The 19,212-nt window shown below is 35.4% G+C and overlaps 1 protein-coding gene across 4 annotated transcripts in view; it reads right to left on the bottom strand.

Annotated features, from left to right (window-relative positions):
- Window positions 1-19,212, bottom strand: part of WDPCP (WD repeat containing planar cell polarity effector) — a 487,280-nt gene that overhangs the window by 58,521 nt on the left and 409,547 nt on the right. For all 4 annotated transcript variants that reach the window (XM_059405982.1, XM_059405983.1, XM_059405981.1 and 1 more), the window contains one exon: window positions 3,942-4,104. In XM_059405982.1, the coding sequence (XP_059261965.1) occupies window positions 3,942-4,104 (163 nt within the window). The remainder of the gene's footprint in view (window positions 1-3,941; window positions 4,105-19,212) is intronic.

Below are 19,212 nucleotides of genomic sequence, written 5' to 3'. Positions count from 1 at the left end.
TGCTGGGGGGAGGGGGGCTGGGAGAAGGGGGGTGGGGTTATGGACATTGGGGAGGGTATGTGCTATGGTGAGTGCTGTGAAGTGTGTAAACCTGATGATTCACAGTCCTGTTCCCTGGGGGGGATAAAAATATATATTTATAAAAAAATAAAAAATTAAAAAAAAAGGATATCTTTCTTTTCTTTCTTTCTTGAATGCAATGAACTTCCTCCTTTCCCACCCCCACCTCTTCCTCTTTGTTTTTGTCCTTCTAATTCAGAGTGGGTTTCCATGTACCCAGCTGCTTGTTTGAATAAATTTAATTTTTCATGGAGTATTGTTAGAGTTTTCTCCTACTTCATGGTGGTTTTGTTGGGGGGGGTGGTGAGAATTTTTTTCAATTGATATACATTGGTGTCATTTTCTGTTTCTTTGAAGTAACTGTATATAAGTGTTCATCTTCTTCCTGCTTATTTTTGTGGTATTGGAATGCATTTTGGAAGAGTCTAGTTCAATGGAGCCCTCAGTATGACTAAGTCTGGCACTTTGTTGTGTGAAGGTAGATAGAGACCACTGGAACAGAATGCCAAATTCAGAAATAAATCTTTACACCTATGGTAACTGATTTTTGACAAATGTATAAAGGTAACTGATTTTTCATGTACAAAATAATGAACTTAGACACTTTATATCACATCATACATAAAAATTAACTCAAAATGGAATTGAGTGTAAGAGCTAAAACTATAAAACTTCCAGAAGAAAACATAAGAGAAAATTTTGTGATTTTAAGTTAGAAAAAAATTTCCTCTATACAAAACAAAAGCATAGTCAATAAAAGAAATTATAACTACACCGGGTTTTACCAAACTTTGAAACTTTTGCACTTCAAAAGACATGATTAGGAAAATGAAAGGGCAAGCCACAAACTGGGAGAAAATATTTGCAAATCATATATTTGATTAAGGACTTAACAATTAAGAATATATAAAGAGGTCTTATAATTCAATAATAAGAGAACTTATTTTAAAAATGAACAAATTTTGGGATGCCTGGGTGGCTCAGTGGGTTAAAGCCTCTGTCTTCAGCTCAGGTCATGATCCCAGAGTCCTGGGATCACGTCCCACATCGGGCTCTCTGCTCAGGAAGCAGGGAGCCTGCTTCCTCCTCTCCCTCTCTGTCTGTGTCTCTGCCTACTTGTGATCTTTGTCTGTTAAACAAAACAAACAAACAAACAAATAAATAAATAATTAAAAAAATAAAAATGAACAAATTTTGAATAGATGTTTCACCAAAAAAGATATACTAATGGCTAATAATCACATAAAAATGCTCAATATCATTAATCATTAGGAAAATGCAAATTAAAATCATAATGAGATACTATTCTATACCAGTAGAATGATTATAATCAAAAAGACAGTACCAGCCACAGGTAAAGATATGGAGAAACCGGAGCCCTCATACATTGCTGATGGGTATATACAATGTTGTCACTTTGGAAAACAATTTGGTAGTTTCTAAAAACTAACAAGATAAATATAAACTTAAAATATGATCCAGCAATTCCATTCCTAGATATCTACCCATGGGGAATGAAAACATTATGTCCCCTTGAAGACTGAAATGTGACTATTTATAACAATATTATTCATAATAGCCCAAATCTGGAAGTAATTAAAAATATCCAGCAGCTGGTGAGTAGATATTCAAAATGTGGTAGATCCCTACAATGGAATACTATTTAGAAATGAAAAAGGCATAAACTATATGCTACAACATGTATGAAACTAAGAAACCATAATGCTAAGTGAAAATAGCCTGACACAAAAGACAACATATTGTCTGAGCTCATTTATATGAAGTTTCCAGACTATAAGATTTCATTTATATCAAATTCCTCTAGAGGCAGAAAGCAGACCAGTGACTGGTTCAGGCTGGAGGTTGGAATGGGAATGCATTGTAAGTTGGCACAGGGGAACTTTGCGGCAATGGAAATGTTCTAAAAACGCTGGGGTGGTAGTTGCATAACTTTATAAATTCAGCAAACATCATTGAATTGTATACTTACAAAGGGCAAATTTTATGGTGCATGTAAATTATACCCCAGTGAAATCATTTTAAAAAACGTATATAAAGAAGTAGGCTTCCTGGTAGTTGAAGATAATAGTGGCTGTCTTCCTTTCTACTTCCCAGTATTTCCTCTATAAATGATGTAGAACACAAGAAAAGAAACTACATAAAAGCCTCACTTTCAGCATGACTTGACAGAGAACTTCCAGACAACTGTAAATAAGATGGAAAAAATGCCAAATCCCAGTGTATGATGTCTGCTTCCTGGTGTTCTTGTAGATGAGAGCATGAACTATACCATGAAGTGTGAAGGGATAGTTTTTTAACTCCACAGCTTCTGTGGTGGGGAGATGGATGGATGAAGAAGGGCAAAAAGGGAGAGGCACCTTCTGGCAGTTGGATGTGAAGAAAGAAAGAAGCAAAAGGGGGAAATTTAGGGTCCTACAAGATAAAAGGTCATACAACTCTATCAGGAATGTGTAGGGAGCTTAATTAGACCCTCTTTGATTCTCTTATTCCAGGATCTTCCTGTTAAAATTTTTTTTGCCTAGACCCCATTCTGTCACTTGACCTAAGCAGACTAGTAGAGCTGTGGCTTTTTAGGTTCATTTCCTATCAGATTTGTTACTTAAAGTTAGTTTGCTGTTTTTATTGATAATGCTGCAGGCAAGGTTCTTCCACTCTAAGCTCCAAATCAAGTCAGCTGTTGTTTTTCACAGCCCATCCTACCTTAGTAGGACTAGAATGCTGAACTCGCTTGGGGGTCAAGAAAGGATGGGAGCAGCTCCAGAACATCAGATTTCCCCTTTATTGCTAGAAGTTCAGCATTTTTTCATGAATAAATGCTTATCAAACTGTTGTTTGCCCCTATTTGATTTACAGAGCTCTGAAGTGGTAATTTTTGTCCAGTTTATAACTTTTCTGGGGAGAGGATTTACTAACCTCTAAACGCTGCCATACCTGGAAATTCTGCTCCTTTATTTACTTTAATCAAACTATGTAGTTTAAGGTATTTTCTTTAAGGATATTATAAGTATATATGTATAACTCATAAGAAATTCTTATGATATATATAAAAAATATGGCCTTTTCACAATTATTGCATGTAGTTGGGTTCCCTAAAAGCAGACATGTAAACTGCAGAACAGGGGCCAAATCCTGGCCACTGCCTGTTTTTGTAAATAAAGTTTTATTATAACAAAGCCACTCTCATTTATTTATGTATTTTCTGTGGCTGCTTTCATACCACAGTAGCAGAGTTGAGGATTGTGATAAAGTCTATATGATCCACAGAGCCAAATATCTGGTGCTTTACACAAAAAGTATGCTGACCTTTGCGTCAGAGCAAATTATAATGGTAACTAACATAATTACCATTATAAATAATATTACTTTGTTTAGTATTTTTATTTCACATTTATCCTGCTTTTCTTAACAACCTATATATTCAGCTAGATAGATATGAAATTATCATTTATCAGATTTCAGGAACTAATGACAAAGTTGCATAATTATGATCATATGAATTACAACCTAAATATACTAAACATACTAAATATACTAAAATATTTTAATCTAATAATCTAACAATTCTAAAATTTAACAACAGAATAAAAATAGACTTTGATATGTTATAGTAATTTCATGTTCATCTTGGCCTGGAATAACATTCACTCTAACAATATTCTGTTTACATTGAATTCTTCCTCCATCATACCTGCTCTCACATGACCAAACTACTGCAAAGTCACCATCATGAGAAAATGCATATTTTTTTCTTTGACATTTTGAAATATTCTTGCTTAAGTATTAGTTTGCTTTTAAACAGGGAATATTTGTTTAGTACTAAATATTTTGTGGAGCACTTTTCTCAGTTCAATGTATCTTACCTATTAGAGAAGACATTCACTGTTCTTTGTTGAATAATATGTTTCTGAATTGAACAAAAGGGAGGAAGGTCATCTGGAAATGTGTCTTCTCCTTGAGGATCTAAAGACAGGCCAACAAAAGCTTCATTTAGCTTATCTCCTCTGTCCAAAGGCGCCAGGAGTTCTGTTAAAAAATGATTGAGATATGAATAAAAATCAAGTAAAATTTCTGCTAACTCCTTTGTAAGTATGATTACAGGAAAACTTCTGCACAGCCTGATGAAACTTTTCAAAAATTTGTCAGTTAACTATATAGTGTGAATCTTGTAGTCCTAGTCCCTGTATGACTTTTGTCATTCTGACACTTAGCTCAACCAGGAGAATTTGGTAACTAAATAATTAGTGTTTTTAAGTTCACATTTTTAAGTTTAAAAATCCATTCATAACTTTCCCATAGTGTTTTTTCTTTCTTTCTTTTTTTTTTTTTAAGATTTTATTTATTTATTTGACAGAAAGATGGTGAGAGAGGGAACACAAGCAGGGGGAGTGCAAGAGGGAGAAACAGGCTTCCTGCAGAGCAGGGAGCCAGACACGGAACTCAATCCCAGGACCTGGGGATCATGACCTGAGCCAAAGACAGATGCTTAATGACTGAGCCACCCGCCACCCCCATTCATAGTGTTTTATCCAGCATTTTATTAATCAAATATTTTTTGTTTTTGTTAACCAGCTACTGGAATACTTTATTATATTATAAAATGAAGAGAAGTAAATTATTTTATTTCCCACATATAGAACACAATTTGAAAGCAAAAAAGGAAAGTACCTTTTACAGGAATGTATTTTTTCCAATATTTACTCATTTTAATTGGAATTTTAAAGTATGTAGAGAGTTTGCTATTCCCACATCATACCGATGTACAGAGCAAACTTTTTTAAAATTGGCAGCTTAGGGCATTATTTAGAAAAACTGTGAAACATGTTGAAGTTGTGAAATATATATTTAAAGAAACGTAAGTTTTATTAAAGGCTAAAAAGTCTTAGGACCACACTGTGTGTGTGTGTGTGTTTACTCTGTTAACCGTTTTTTAAGTGTGCAGTTCAGTAGTATTAAGTATATTCATCTTATTGTACAAAAGATCTCCAAAATTTTTTTCTGCTTATAAAATGGATACTGTACACCCATTAAACAGCTCCCCATTTATTTCTCTTTCCCTTCCTCTAGCCCTGGTAACCACCATTTTGCTTTCTGTTTCTATAAATCTGACTACTTTGGATACTTCACTTAAGTGTTTCATGTAGTGTTTGCATTTATGTGACTGGCATATTTCCCTCTGCAGAACATATTTCCATGTTTTAGGATTTCCCTCCTTTTTAAAGGCTGAATGATATTCCACCATATGTATATACCACATTTTGCTTATCCATTTGTCCATGCATGGAAATTTGGATTGCTTCCAGCTTCTGGCTATTGTGAATAATTCTGTTACAAAGATGGGTGTGCAAATATCTTTCTGATACCCTGATTATACTTCCTTTGGATATATACCTGTAAGTGGGGTTGCTGGATCATATGTAAGTTCTGTTTTTAATTTCTTAAATTAATTTCTTTAGTTAAGTTTTATTTAAGTAATCTCTACACCCAGTGTGGGGCTCGAACTCATGACTCCCGGATAAAGAGTCACATGCTCCTCTGACTGATCCAGCCAGATGCCCCAACTGTTTTTAATTAATGAACCACCATGTTGTCTTCTTTGTGGTTGCACCATTTTACAGTCCTACCAAAAGTGCTCCAATTTTTCCACAACTTTGCCAACACTTGTCATTTTCATTTTTTTTTTAATTGAGCCATCCTAATGGGTGTGAGTTGATACCTCATTACAGTCTTGCATTTCTTGCATACAGATTTGCATAATCTTGCATACAGATTTGCATTTCCATAATTATTGGTGATGTTGAACATATTTTCATGTCCTTATTGGCCATTTGTTTATCTTCATCGGTGAAATATCTATTCAGGTCCCTTTGCCCATTTTTGAATCAGGTTGTTTGATTCTCGTTGTTGAGTTTTAGGAGTACTTTATATTAATATTATTAATCCCTTATCAGACATATGATTTTCAGGTATTTTCTCCCATTTCATAGGCTGCCTTTTCATTCTGTTGATAGTGTCCTTTCATGAATAAAAGTTTTAAATTTTTACTCTTGTTGCCTATACTTCTGGTATCCTCTCCAAGTAAACATTGCCAAATTCAATGTCATGAAGCTTTTCCCCCTTTTTGCTCCCTAAACTTTTGTAGTTTAAGTCTTACGTTTAGGTCTTTGATCCATTTTGAGTTAATTTTCATATATAGTACAAGATAAGGGTCCAACTTCATTTTTAAAAATATAGATATCCAGTTTTCCAAGCACCATTTGTTGAAAAGATTTTCCTTTTCCTCACCAAATGGATTTGGTACCCTTGTTGAAAATCATTTGGCCATATATGTAAAGGTTTATTTCTGGTCTATTTTATTCCATCAGTCTATATGTCTGTTTTAATGCCAGTACTATAGTGTTTTTATTGCTGTAACTTTGGAGTAAGTTTTGAAGTGAGGACGTGTTAGTCCTTCAGGTTTATTCTTTATCAAAACTATTTGATTCTTCAGGGTCTCTTTGAGGTTCCAAATGAATTTTAGGTGGGTTTTTCTCTTTTTGTAAAATATGTCATTGGGATTTTGATAAGAATTACATTGAATCCATAGATTCCTTTGGGATGTATGGGCATTTAAAAAATAAATCCTACAATCCATGAACAAAAGGGATGCTTTTTTTCACTTAGTGCTGTGTTTATTTTCTTTCTGCAGTGTTTTCTATTTTCCAGTGTACAAGTCTTTTACCTCAGGTTTATTCCTAAATTTTTAATTTTTTTGATGCTCTTGTAAATGGAATTGTTTTTTAAATTTTCTTTACAAATTGTTCACTGAATTTTTTAAAAGTTTGTATTTAAATTCAAGTTAGTTAACATACAGTGTAATATTAGTTTTAGGTATACTATACAGTGATTCAACACTTGCACACAACACCCAGTACTCATCACAGCAAGCACACTCCTTAATCCCCATTTTACCTATCCCCCTATCTACCTCTCCTCTGGCAATCATCAGTTTCTTCTCTATAATTAAGAGTCTGTTTCTGATTTGGATGCCTTTTATTTATTTTATTTCCCAATTGTGCTGGTTGGTATTTCTAATACTATGTTGAAAAGAAATAGAGAAAGAGGGCATCTTTGTCTTGTTCGTGATTATAGAGGAAAAGCTGTCAGTTTTTCAATATTGACTATGATGTTAGCTGTGGGATTATAATAATTTTAGTTTGGTCTTTTTGGGTCAAGGTAATTTCCTTCTAGAGTTAATTTATTGAGTTTCTATCATGAAAGGGTATTGAGTTTTGCTAAATGCCTTTTCTGTATCAATTGAGAAATACATAGTTTCTGTCCTTTATTCTGTTAATGTGGTGTATTACATCAATTTACTTTTGTAGGTTGAACTGTTCTTACATTTCAGAAATAAATTACTTGAAGTATAGTCTTTTTAATATGCTGCTGAATTTGGTTTACTAGTATTTTGTTAAGAATTTTGCATCAACATTTATCAGAGATAGTGGTCTATTCTTTAGTGTCTTTGGCTTTGGTATTAGGGTGCTAGAAAGTGGAGAAGGGACATCAAAGTACCCTGAATTGAGAAGGCACTTTGAGACAGGAAAACAAAGGAGGTGACTCCTTACAGTTTACACAGAGTTCTATTAAGGGTAACTTATTGATGGGGGGAGATCAGGTGGAAGATGATCCATAGCAACTGCACAGTTATTTTCCACAAAATCCAGACCTTAGTCCACAGATTTTATTAGAGCAAGGGGCCACAAATGACAGTGCAGTGAGATCAAAGTGTTCACACACACCACAAAGGGTTTGCATGCACCTAATTGATAGCTAAACTTTAATTAGATTCTATGGCACCACCTGTGTGTCAGGAGGGGAAAAGACTATGTTATTGCTGACAGACTCATGGGAGGCCAGAACATGCCTCCCCCTATCCTGACCTTGGCAGGCTTTCTAAGGTATGTGTATTAATCTCTAAGGGGCCTGGAATATGTACCCCAAGAGAGGTCTTTGGGTGAACATGAACAAGATGGTGGGCCAAAGGTGAAATCAGTATTGTCAGCACTCCTACATAGAGTAATGATGGCTTCATAGAACGAGTTTGGGATGTTGTTTTCTGTTTAGTTTTTAGTACAAGTTTGAGGAGGATTGGTGTTAATTCTTCTTTTAATGTGTAGTAGAATTTCCCTTGAAGTCATCAAATCCTAGACTTTTTGATTTATCCATTTCTAGAATTTTTCCATTCCTTCTACGTTTTACAATTTGTAGGCATGTGATTGTTCATAATACACCTAAAATCCTTTTTATTTCTGTGGTATTGGTTGTAGCAGCCCCTTTCACTTTGGAATCATTCCTTTTTTTTTTTTTTCTTCCATAATCTAGCTAATGACTTGTCAATTTTTGTTGAAGTTAAAAAAAAAACCAAAAAAACCAAAAACAAAAAACCTCTTAGTTTCCTTGGTCTTTTCTATTGTTTTTTTCTGGTCTCCATTTCATTTATTTGATCTTTGTTATTTCCTTCCTTCTGTTAACTTGGGGCTTAGATCTTCTTTTTCAGTTCCTGAGGTGTAAAGTTAAGTTTTGATCTGAGATCTTTCCCCTTTTTAATGTAAACATTTACTGATATAAACTTCTCTCTTAGCACTGCTTTTGCAGCATCCCATAAATTTGGGTATGTTGTGTTTTCATTTTCATCTGTGTCAAGATATTTTCTTTTCTTTTTTTTTAATATTAATTTAGTTATTTTCAGCATAACAGTATTCATTATTTTTTCACCACACCCAGTGCTCCATGCAATCCGTGCCCTCTATAATACCCACCACCTGGTACCCCAACCTCCCACCCCCCCGCCACTTCAAACCCCTCAGATTGTTTTTCAGAGTCCATAGTCTCTCATAATTCACCTCCCCTTCCAATTTACCCCAACTCCCTTCCTCTCTAACTCCCCATGTCTTCCATGCTATTTGTTATGCTCCACAAATAAGTGAAACCATATGATAATTGACTCTCTCTGCTTGACTTATTTCACTCAGCATAATCTCTTCCAGTCCCGTCCATGTTGCTACAAAAGTTGGGTATTCATCCTTTCTGATGGAGGCATAATACTCCATAGTGTATATGGACCACATTTTCCTTATCCAGTCATCCGTTGAAGGGCAGCTTGGTTCTTTCCATAGTTTGGTGACCGTGGCCATTGCTGCTATAAACATTGGGGGTACAGATGGCCCTTCTTTTCACGACATCTGTATCTTTGGGGTAAATACCCAGTAGTGCAATTGCAGGGTCATAGGGAAATTCTATTTTTAATTTCTTGAGGAATCTCCACACTGTTCTCCAAAGAGGCTGCACCAACCTGCATTCTCACCAACAGTGGAAGAGGGTTTCCCTTTCTCCCCATCCCCTCCAACACATGTTGTTTCCTGTCTTACTAATTTTGGCCATTCTAACTGGTGTAAGGTGATATCTCAATGTGGTTTTAATTTGAATCTCCCTGATGGCTAGTGATGATGAACATTTTTTCATGTGTCTGATAGCCATTTGTATGTCTTCATTGGAGAAGTGTCTGTTCATATCTTCTGCCCATTTTTTGATATGATTGCCTGTTTTGTGTGTGTTGAGTTTGAGGAGTTCATTATAGATCCTGGATATCAAGATATTTTCTAATTTCCCTTGTGATTTTTTCCTTGTCCTATTGGTTATTTAAAAGTGTGTAGTTTAATCTCCATGTTTTGCTGGTTAATTTTATGTGTCAACTTTACTGAGCTAAGGGGTGCCTGAATAGGCAATAAAACATTATTTTGGGGTATGTCTGTGAATGGGTTCAGGAAGCAATTAACATTTGAATCAGTAGACTAAGTAAAGAAGTCTACTTCACCAGTGTGGACAGTTATCTTCCAGTCTATTCAAGACCCAAACAGAACAAAAAGTCAGAGAAAGGATGAATTGTACCTCTCTCTTCTTGAACTGGTACATCCATCTTCTGCCTTCTGATATTGGAACTCCTGGTTCATGGGCCTTTAGACTTTGGGACTTGTACCAATGGTACGCAACCCCATTCCCCTCCATTCTACTTCCCTCTCCACCATTCTCAAGCCTTTGGCCCCATACTGGGAGTTATACCATTGGCTCTTCTGTTCTCAGGCCTCATACTTGGACTGAATTATACCACCAGCTTTCTTGATTCTAAGCTTGCAGATGGCATATTGGGGGACTTCTCAATCTCCACAATCATGTGAGCCAATTCCCATAATAAATGCCTCATATATGTATGCATGTATGTATGTATCTATCTATTCTATTTGTGCTGTTTCTCTGACAAATCTTAATGTATGTATATTTATAGATTTTTCAGTTTTCCTTCTGCTGTTGATTTCTAGTTTTATTCCATTGTATTAAGAACAGATAACTTTATGATTTCAGTCTTCTTTTTAAAAAATATTTTATTTATTTATTTGACAAAGAGATCAGGAGTAGGCAGAGAGAGAGAGAGGAGGAAGCAGGCTCCCTGCCGAGCAGAGAGCCTGATGTGAGCAGAGCACCTGATGCAGGGCTTGATCCCAGGACCCTGAGATCATGACCTGGGCTGTAGGCAGAGGCTTTAACCCACTGAGCCACCCAGGCGCCCCTGATTTCAGTCTTCTTAATATTGTTAAGACTTGGATGTTTTTGCCCGATTTAAGATCTGTCCAGTGGAATGTTCCATGTGCACTTTGAGAAGGATGTATTTTACTTATTGTGTCAGTGTTCTGCATATGTCTGTTAGGTCCACTTGGTGTATAGTACTGCTCGAATCCTTTCTTTCTGATCTTCTGCCTGGTTGTTCTTCTATTATTGAAAGAAGGGTATTGAAGTCTCCCACTATTATTCTGTTACTCTCTATTTCTCCTATCAATTTTGTCAGTGTTTGTTAAATAGAAATTTATAATTGTTATATCCTCTTTGATATCCTCTTTGTGAGTTGTTCTCTTTATTATTATATAATATACTTCTTTGTCTCTTGTGACAATTTTTGCCTCAAAATCTGTTTGTCTGATACTAGACAACTTTGTTGTCCTATCATTTGTACAGAATACCTTTTCCGTCCTTCACTTTCAGCCTATTGTTGGATCATGTTTTTTTTTTTTTTTAAAGATTTTATTTATTTGTCAGAGAGAGAGAGATATCACAAGTAGGCAGAGAGGCATGCAGAGACAGAGGGAGAAGCAGGTTCCCTGCCGAGCAAGGAGCCCGATATGGGACTCCATCCCAGGACGCTGGGATCATGACCTGAGCCAAAGGCAGCTGCTTAACCAACTGAGCCACCCAGGCGTCCCTGGATCGTGTTTTTTTAATCCACTCAGCCAGTCTATGTCTTTTGACTTCGGATTTTAATCCATTTACATTTAGACTAATTACTGATACAGAAGGTCATACCATTGCCATTTTGTTACTTCTTTTCTAATGTCTTACAGCTTTTGTCTTTTATTTCCCTTACTACATTTTTTTCCTTTGTGGGTGTTTTTGTTTGTTTGTTTGTTTGCTTTTTTGGTAGTGAATGCTGATACACTGCAATTTCTTTCTCATTTCCTTTTTTTTGTGTAGTCTCTAGTATTTCTTGTATAATTTTGATTATATAATCAAAATATATATATATTTTATATAAAATATCCTAAAAGTTAAAAAATCTATTTTAAACTGATAAATTTAATTTCATACAAACACCTTAGTCCTTTACAGTTTTTTTTTAATAAAGATTTTATTTATTTATTTGACAGAGAGAAATCACAAGTAGATGGAGAGGCAGGCAGAGAGAGAGAGAGGGAAGCAGGCTCTCTGCTGAGCAGAGAGCCCGATGCGGGACTCGATCCCAGGACTCTGAGATCATGACCTGAGCCGAAGGCAGCGGCTTAACCCACTGAGCCACCCAGGCGCCCCAGTCCTTTACAGTTTTGTCCCCCCAATTTGTTATTGTTAAAAAACATATCTTTATATATTGTATACCTATTAACATAGATTTACAGGTTTTTTTTTTTTATCTTTTATATGCTACATAGGAATTAAAAGTAGATTATGCAACAATAGTATGGATTCTATATTTGTTCATGTGTTTAGCTTTCTTTACTGGGTAACCTAATACTTTCATATGACTTCATGTTGCTGTCTAGCATTTTTCTGGTTCCATTTGCAGAATTCTAGCATTTTTTTTGTATGGCAGATTAGTGGTACTGACTTTCTTCAGCTTTTATTTGGGAAGATCTTGATTTCTTCTTCAGTTTCAAGGCACATTTTTATAGGACACAGTAATCTTGGTTGATAGTTTTTTCTTCTAGCACTTTTAGTATATTATCCTGTTCTCTTGCACTCTGCAAGGTTTGTGCTGAGAAATCTGATCATATTACTGAGGCTTCTCTGTACATGATGAGTCTTTTTTTCTTGCTGTTTTCAAGATTCTCTTTGACTTTAACAGTTTGGTTATAATGTAGGTTTCTTTGTGTTTTTGTTAGTTGGAATTCATTGAGTTCTTGAGTATGTTTTCATTTCTTTCCTTATATTTGGGACATTTTCAGCTATTATTTTGTTCAAATGAGCTTTCTGTCTTTTCTTTTTTCTTTCTGGGGTTCCTATAATGCATATAGTGGCCTCTTTGATTGTGTTCCATAAGTCTCTTACGCTCTATCATTCTTTTCTTCATTCTTTTTTCTTTTTGTTCCTCTGACTCAATGATTTCAAATGACCTGTGTTCAAGCTTGCCAGTTCTTTCTTCTGCCTGATGAAGTCTGTTTTTGAACAACTTTGGTGAATTTTTCAGTTTGATTATTGTATTTTTGATCTGCAGAATTTGTGTTTTGTTTTATTTTTATATTTTCTATCTCTTCACAGATACTCTCATTTGTTTATGCATTGTTTTCCTCATTTGTGTAATTATCTATATTCTCCCTAAGGTTACTGGTCATCATGATAATTACTTTAAGTTCTTAGGAACTTTATACATATGCATTTCTTTAATTTCAATTTCTGGGCTTATTTTTAATCCTTTGATCAGACCACGTTTCCCTGTTTCTTTGTATGTCTGTGATCTTTTCTCAAGATTTTGTCATTTGTACAAATAGCCATTTTTCCTAGTCTTTATGGACTGGGAAAGATCATTACAAAATGGACTAGCTAGAGGTTCTGGGGCCTCTCAGACCTTTTCTTTTCTTTTTTTTTTTTTTAAAGATTTTATTTATTTGACAGAGAGAGATCACAAGTAGATGGAGAGGCAGGCAGAGAGAGAGAGATAGAGGGAAGCAGGCTCCCTGCTGAGTAGAGAGCCCGATGTGGGACTCGATCCCAGGACCCTGAGATCATGACCTGAGCCGAAGGCAGCAGCTTAACCTACTGAGCCACCCAGGCGCCCTCTCAGACCTTTTCTGATGTGTCTTTTTTGAGGTTGTGTGTGTGCTTTGATTTTAGTATATATGGGTGCTTTTGACTGTTTTGATCTCTCATTCTCCCCTCCCCCATCAGTTTTCTATTTCGGTTTCTATTTCTGTTAAATTCCTCTGCCTGCTTTTTCTTTTTCTGCCTAGTGTCTGCCTACATGACTGCAGAGCCTCTGCTGTTCCATTGCACCAAGGCCCTCACCTGGTCTCTAACCTGATAAGCAGACTATACTGCATCTCATCAACACTCTGAGCTAGGAAGGACAGAAATCAGTTCCTTATGCAGGTCCCAGAGAAGCCAGACACTGTACTTAAGTTCCACTCTATTTCTTCTGTCTCAAGGGAGGGACTGGTTCCTGGGTGGTATTCTTCCTATTGTAACACACAGCCTGAGGAGAGGGGCATTGTGTAGGGTGAGCAAAATGCAATGAACTTTTTCCTTCTTTTTGGAAACCACCCCTTTTCTTGTTTATGTATTGGTGTGGGTCCTATAGCCCCCTAACTAGTCTCTAAAGTTCTCACAAAGGTATATTGTTCTTTATATTGCTTTTAAGTTGGTGTCTCCGTGGAGCAGGGGCCTGAAGCCTCCTATCTTTCTAAAATCACTCCTTCCACAGTGAAGTCACTAGTTTCCACAAAATGTGTGTAAAACTGTAACATGTAAAAACTAAATGCTTTAACACAGATAAAGATGATTGCATTTATCCTCACATTGAGTCCTTTTCCCAATTCTTATTGTTACCAGTTTTTGTCATGTCTATTACAAAATACATATGGTTTGGATTCCAGTAATTGTCAGTAATAAATTCTTCTTAGAGATCTATTAGTATTAAGGAAAAAAAATGTTTGTAGGGAGTGTTTTAATCAGCAAACTTATTTTCTAGAATACCATTCCATGTGCCATTTTTACTCTTTGCTATTCACAAACCTGAAATGAGAATGTATAAATGTCAATAAATGGAGTTCTCAGGTGGTTCCATTTTCAAATGTGAAAGTAAGCTTTGGTTATTCATATAAGCAAACTTTTGTTGAGAGTCTGCTCTATGCAGGTTGCTACTGATAGGGGATATAAACATGAAGAGAAAGTAATCCCTGTCCTTGATAGGCTTAGAGTTTGATAGCAGGATAGGGAAAATGGTCAGAAGAAATAAAGATTAACAACATAGAGGCAGAGAAGAAAAGTTCTTGGAAGATACTAAAAGGCTTCTTTGTAGCAGCAAATGATTATTGTTGCAGTTGGGGGAAATGTCAGCAGAAGGGAAGAACAGTAAAAATTAATTTAACAGTGTCTTTATTCTGAAGTTAACTATTTTAAGTCAGATGGTCTTAGATTATAGTTATACTAGTGTGGCTTTACTTAAAAATATAATATTGAGCTTACTAAATTTCTGGGAAGGTTGTAGGCATGACTAGTAGTTTGGTGCCACCTCGTAAACAAAGCATAACGTCTTAAATTAGCAAAATATAAAGAGGCAGAATTTTGCAGTAAAGCCAGAGGATAGGATAGGGAGAGGTTATAGCCTTAGTGATCTATTACTTTTATAGTCATATATTTTTGTTCCGTAGGCAGAGAGCGGAAGAGTTTGGATTAAAGTTCACTGAATTGGTTAACTTGTATGTTTGCCAGAAAGCAGAAATTATCTAGAATTTTATTTCGTTTTTCTAGAGCAGATTTAAAACTGGTAGTCCATATGCCCAAATCAGTTTCTAGATGTATACATGTATGTAATTATCTTCTAAGAACAAAGCTTATTTAAAAGAAAAAAAACAAAAGCCTAATACTTCTTACAAGATTATGTCTGGGGACTATCTAAATTGTTTAAAAGATCAGTATGAAGAATTTTTGTAAACAGTTCTTGCTTGGTCCATGTCCTTTTAACTTAAAAGGTTTTACAGTATAATTGGTCTGTAAATATCAGAATTCTCTTTATCTTGTGCAATGTACACAAAGAAGCCGTCAAATGGCTTACCTTGTACTTACCAACTTGTTTATTTTTATGCCTCCAAAAAGCTGTATTTTTTTACAAGAGCAGCTGCTACTTTGTAAATATTTTAATGGCTTCTGTTAAGTAGAGCTGTCAGTTTAACAAACAATGTCATAAAAGATTTTCATTCTTCCATGTATTGCATATCTTGAAATGTGTATACCCTGAAAATCTTTGGGAGATTTTAGACTGGAATGGATGTCTCCTTTGAAGGCGCAAAGCCAACAAAAGGAGACAGATTTAAAGAACAGTGTATAAGATAATCAAGGAAACAGTGCCATTTATTTTAGAAGACAAATGCATGACAGCAGTAAGCTAAGTAAGTAAGATGTGTAGCACACATCTCCTTTTTTGAACTCAACTGCAAATTTAAACACTGTTCAAATTAATAATCTGACTCAGGCAATATGATAATTACTGACCATTATCTGGGTTTTATTCTTGGCCATGCCATCTGATCTTGAGCAGATTATCTAACTTTTCAGATTGTTGGTAAGGGTTTCAGAAATGCGCATCTCGTATACTGTTGATTGTATATTGTTGTAAATCAACACTTAAAGGAAATTTGGCAGTATGCATAAAAATAAAAGTATTTCTCTTTTTGGTCTAGAAATACTGTCCCTTCAAATTTATCCTAAACACTAGCATAATGTCTACAAAGATATTTACAAGGATATTTTTATTTATGCCAGCTTATTATTTAAATATTACCCCCCGCCCCACACACACACCTTATCATGGAATTTCAACATGTCTGAAACCAAAGAGAACAGTATAATGGATCCTTAGCTAGTTCTCCATCATCTAGCTTCAGCAGTTATCAGTTATGGTCAATCTTATTTCTTCTCAATCCTTTACCACTTCTACACACTACTCTCTGGAATAATTAAAGCAAATCCTAGACAGATTATTTTATTGAAATATTTTATATTGTATCTCTTAAAAGATAAGTAATTCCCCCTTTTAATTTTTATTGAAGTATAATTAATATATTAGTTTCTGGCGTACAAACCTATGCATTTACTCAGTGCTTATCAAGATAAGTGTACTCTTAATCTACTCTATTTTACCCATTACCCCATTTACCTCTTCTCTGGCAACCACCAGTTCATTCTGTGTATTTAAGAGTTTTCTTTTTTTTGTTGTTGTTCATTTGTTTCTTAAATTATACATATGAGTGCACTCATATGGTATTTATCTTTCTCTGACTCATTTCACTTAGTATCATACTCCTAGGTCCATCTATGTTGTTGCAAATGGCAAGATTTCCTTCTTTTTTTTTTTTTTTTACAGAATAATATTCTTATGTGTGTTTATACATACTACATCTCCTTTATCTACTCATTATAATTATAGACACTTTGATTCCATATATTGCCTATTGTAAGTAACGCTGTAATAAATATAGGGGTGCATATATCTTTTTGCAATAGTGTTTTCATTTTAGTAGATACATAGTAGAAATATTAGATTATACGCTATTTCTATTTTTAATTTTTAAAAGGTTTTATTTATGTGTGAGAGAGAAAGAGATAGCAAGAGAGAGCATGACTGGGTGGAAGAGGGAGAAGCAGGCTCCTCACTGAGCAGGGAGCCCAATGTGGAGCTCGACCAGGACCCTGGGATCATGACCTGAGCCAAAGGCAGATGCTTAAAAGGCCAAGCTACCCAGTTGCCCCTATTTTTAATTTCTTGAGGAATCTCTATACTTTTCCACAGTGGCTGCACCAATTTGCATTCCCATCAACAGTACACAAGGGTTCCTTTTTCTCCACATCCTCTCCAACATGTTACTTCTTGTCTTTTTGATTTTTGACATTCTGGTGGTGTGAGGTGGTATGTATATCTTTGTGGTTTCAGTTTGATGATTAGTTATGCTGAGCATCTTTTCATTTGTCAGTTGGCCAGCTATATGACTTCTTTGGAAAAATTTCTATTCAGCTGTCCAGATTTCAATTGAATTACTTGGGGGCAAAGTTAAGATGTATAACTTCTTTATATATTTTTTGTTATTAACCCTTATCAGATATGTCATTTGCAAATATCTTCTCCCATTCAGTAGGCTGTCTTTTTGTTTTGTGGATGGTTTCCTTCACTGTACAGAAGGTTTTCATTTTGGTATAGTTCAGCAAAAGTAATTTTCCTTTTGCTTCCCTTGCCAGAGGAGACCTATCTAGAAAAATGTTTCTGTGGCCAATGTAAAAGATATTACTGCCTATATATTCTCACAGGAGTTTTATGATTTCAGGTCTCCAATTTAGGTCTTTCATTCATTTTGAGTTTATGTATGGCTTAAGAAAGTGGTCCGTTTCCATTCTTTTATATTTAGCTGTCCAGTTTTCCCAACACTTTGTTGAAAAGACTGTCTTTTCCCCATTGTATATTCTTGCCTCCTTTGTCATAGATGATCTTACTATAAAAGTATGAGTTTATTTCTGGACTCTCTATTCATTTCCATAGATCTGCATTGTCTGTTATTATGCCAGTATCATACTGCTTTGATTCCCATAGCTTTATAGTATATCCTGAAATTTGGGATTGTATACCTCCAGCTTTATTCTTTTCTTCTCGAGAACACTTTGGCTATTTGAAGTCTTTTGTGGTTCCATACAAATTTTAGGATTATTTGTCCTAGTTCTGTGAAAAATGTTGTTGATGATATTTGATAGGGATTGCATTGAAACTGTAGCTTATTGGGGTAGGGTTTTTTTAAACGTTTTTTAAAACTTTTTTTGAGAGAGAGTGACAGCAAATGGGGGGTGGGTGAGAGGGGCAAAGGAAAGACAGAATCTTAAGTAGGCTCCATGCCCAGCACAGAGTCTGAAGAGGGGCTTGATTTCATGACCTGGGATCATGACCTGAGCTGAAATCAAGAGTGTTAATTGACTGAGCCAACCAGGCATTCCTAGATTGCTTTGGGTAGTATGGACATTTTAACAATACTGGTTTTTCCAGTCCATGGGCATGGAATATTTTTCCATTTGTTCTGTTATCCTGTTTGATGCTTGGTTTAGTTTCTCTTTCATTAAAAATAGATACTACATCATTAGTTAATACTGATATTGTCAGTTTAAGTTCAGGTCTCCAGTGATTTTTCTTTTTCATCAGTGTTACTGTACTTATATCACCATTCTCTTATGTTGAAAATCCTAGTTCTTAATACTATCACTATCATTTGCTTTATTCTATACCACACGTGTGACTCTTGGATTCTCAATAATACTGCCACTGATCTGATTATAAAACAGTTAAGGATTTTTTTGAAAGACTATTTTTATTCTTGGGTATACCTATTTGAGTTGTAAAGTTAAAAATACTGTATTTTTCCCATTCTGTCAGTTGTCTTTTGATTTTGTTAACTTTTGCTGTGCAAAAGCTTTTGATCTTGATGAAATCCCAATAGTTCATTTTTGCCCTTGCTTCTTGCCTTTGGCGATGTTCCTAGGAAGATGTTGCTGCGGCTGAGGTCGAAGAGGTTGCTGCCTGTGTTCTCCTCAAGGATTTTGATGTATTCCTTTCGCACATTGAGGTCCTTCATCCATTTTGAGTCTATATTTGTGTGTGGTGTAAGGAAATGGTCCAATTTCATTTTTCTGCGTGTGGCTGTCCAATTTTCCCAACACCATTTATTGAAGAGGCTATCTTTTTTCCATTGGACATTCTTTCCTGCTTTGTCAAAGATTAGTAGACTGTAGAGTTGAGGGTCTATTTCTGGGCTCTCTATTCTGTTCCATTGATCTATGTGTCTGTTTTTGTGCCAGTACCCA

Source organism: Mustela nigripes, chromosome 7 (assembly GCF_022355385.1).
Source record: "Mustela nigripes isolate SB6536 chromosome 7, MUSNIG.SB6536, whole genome shotgun sequence".
NCBI classification, from domain to species: Eukaryota; Metazoa; Chordata; class Mammalia; order Carnivora; family Mustelidae; genus Mustela; species Mustela nigripes.
Note: the sequence above shows the minus strand (reverse complement) of the source record. Positions and strands in the feature narration are given on the sequence as shown.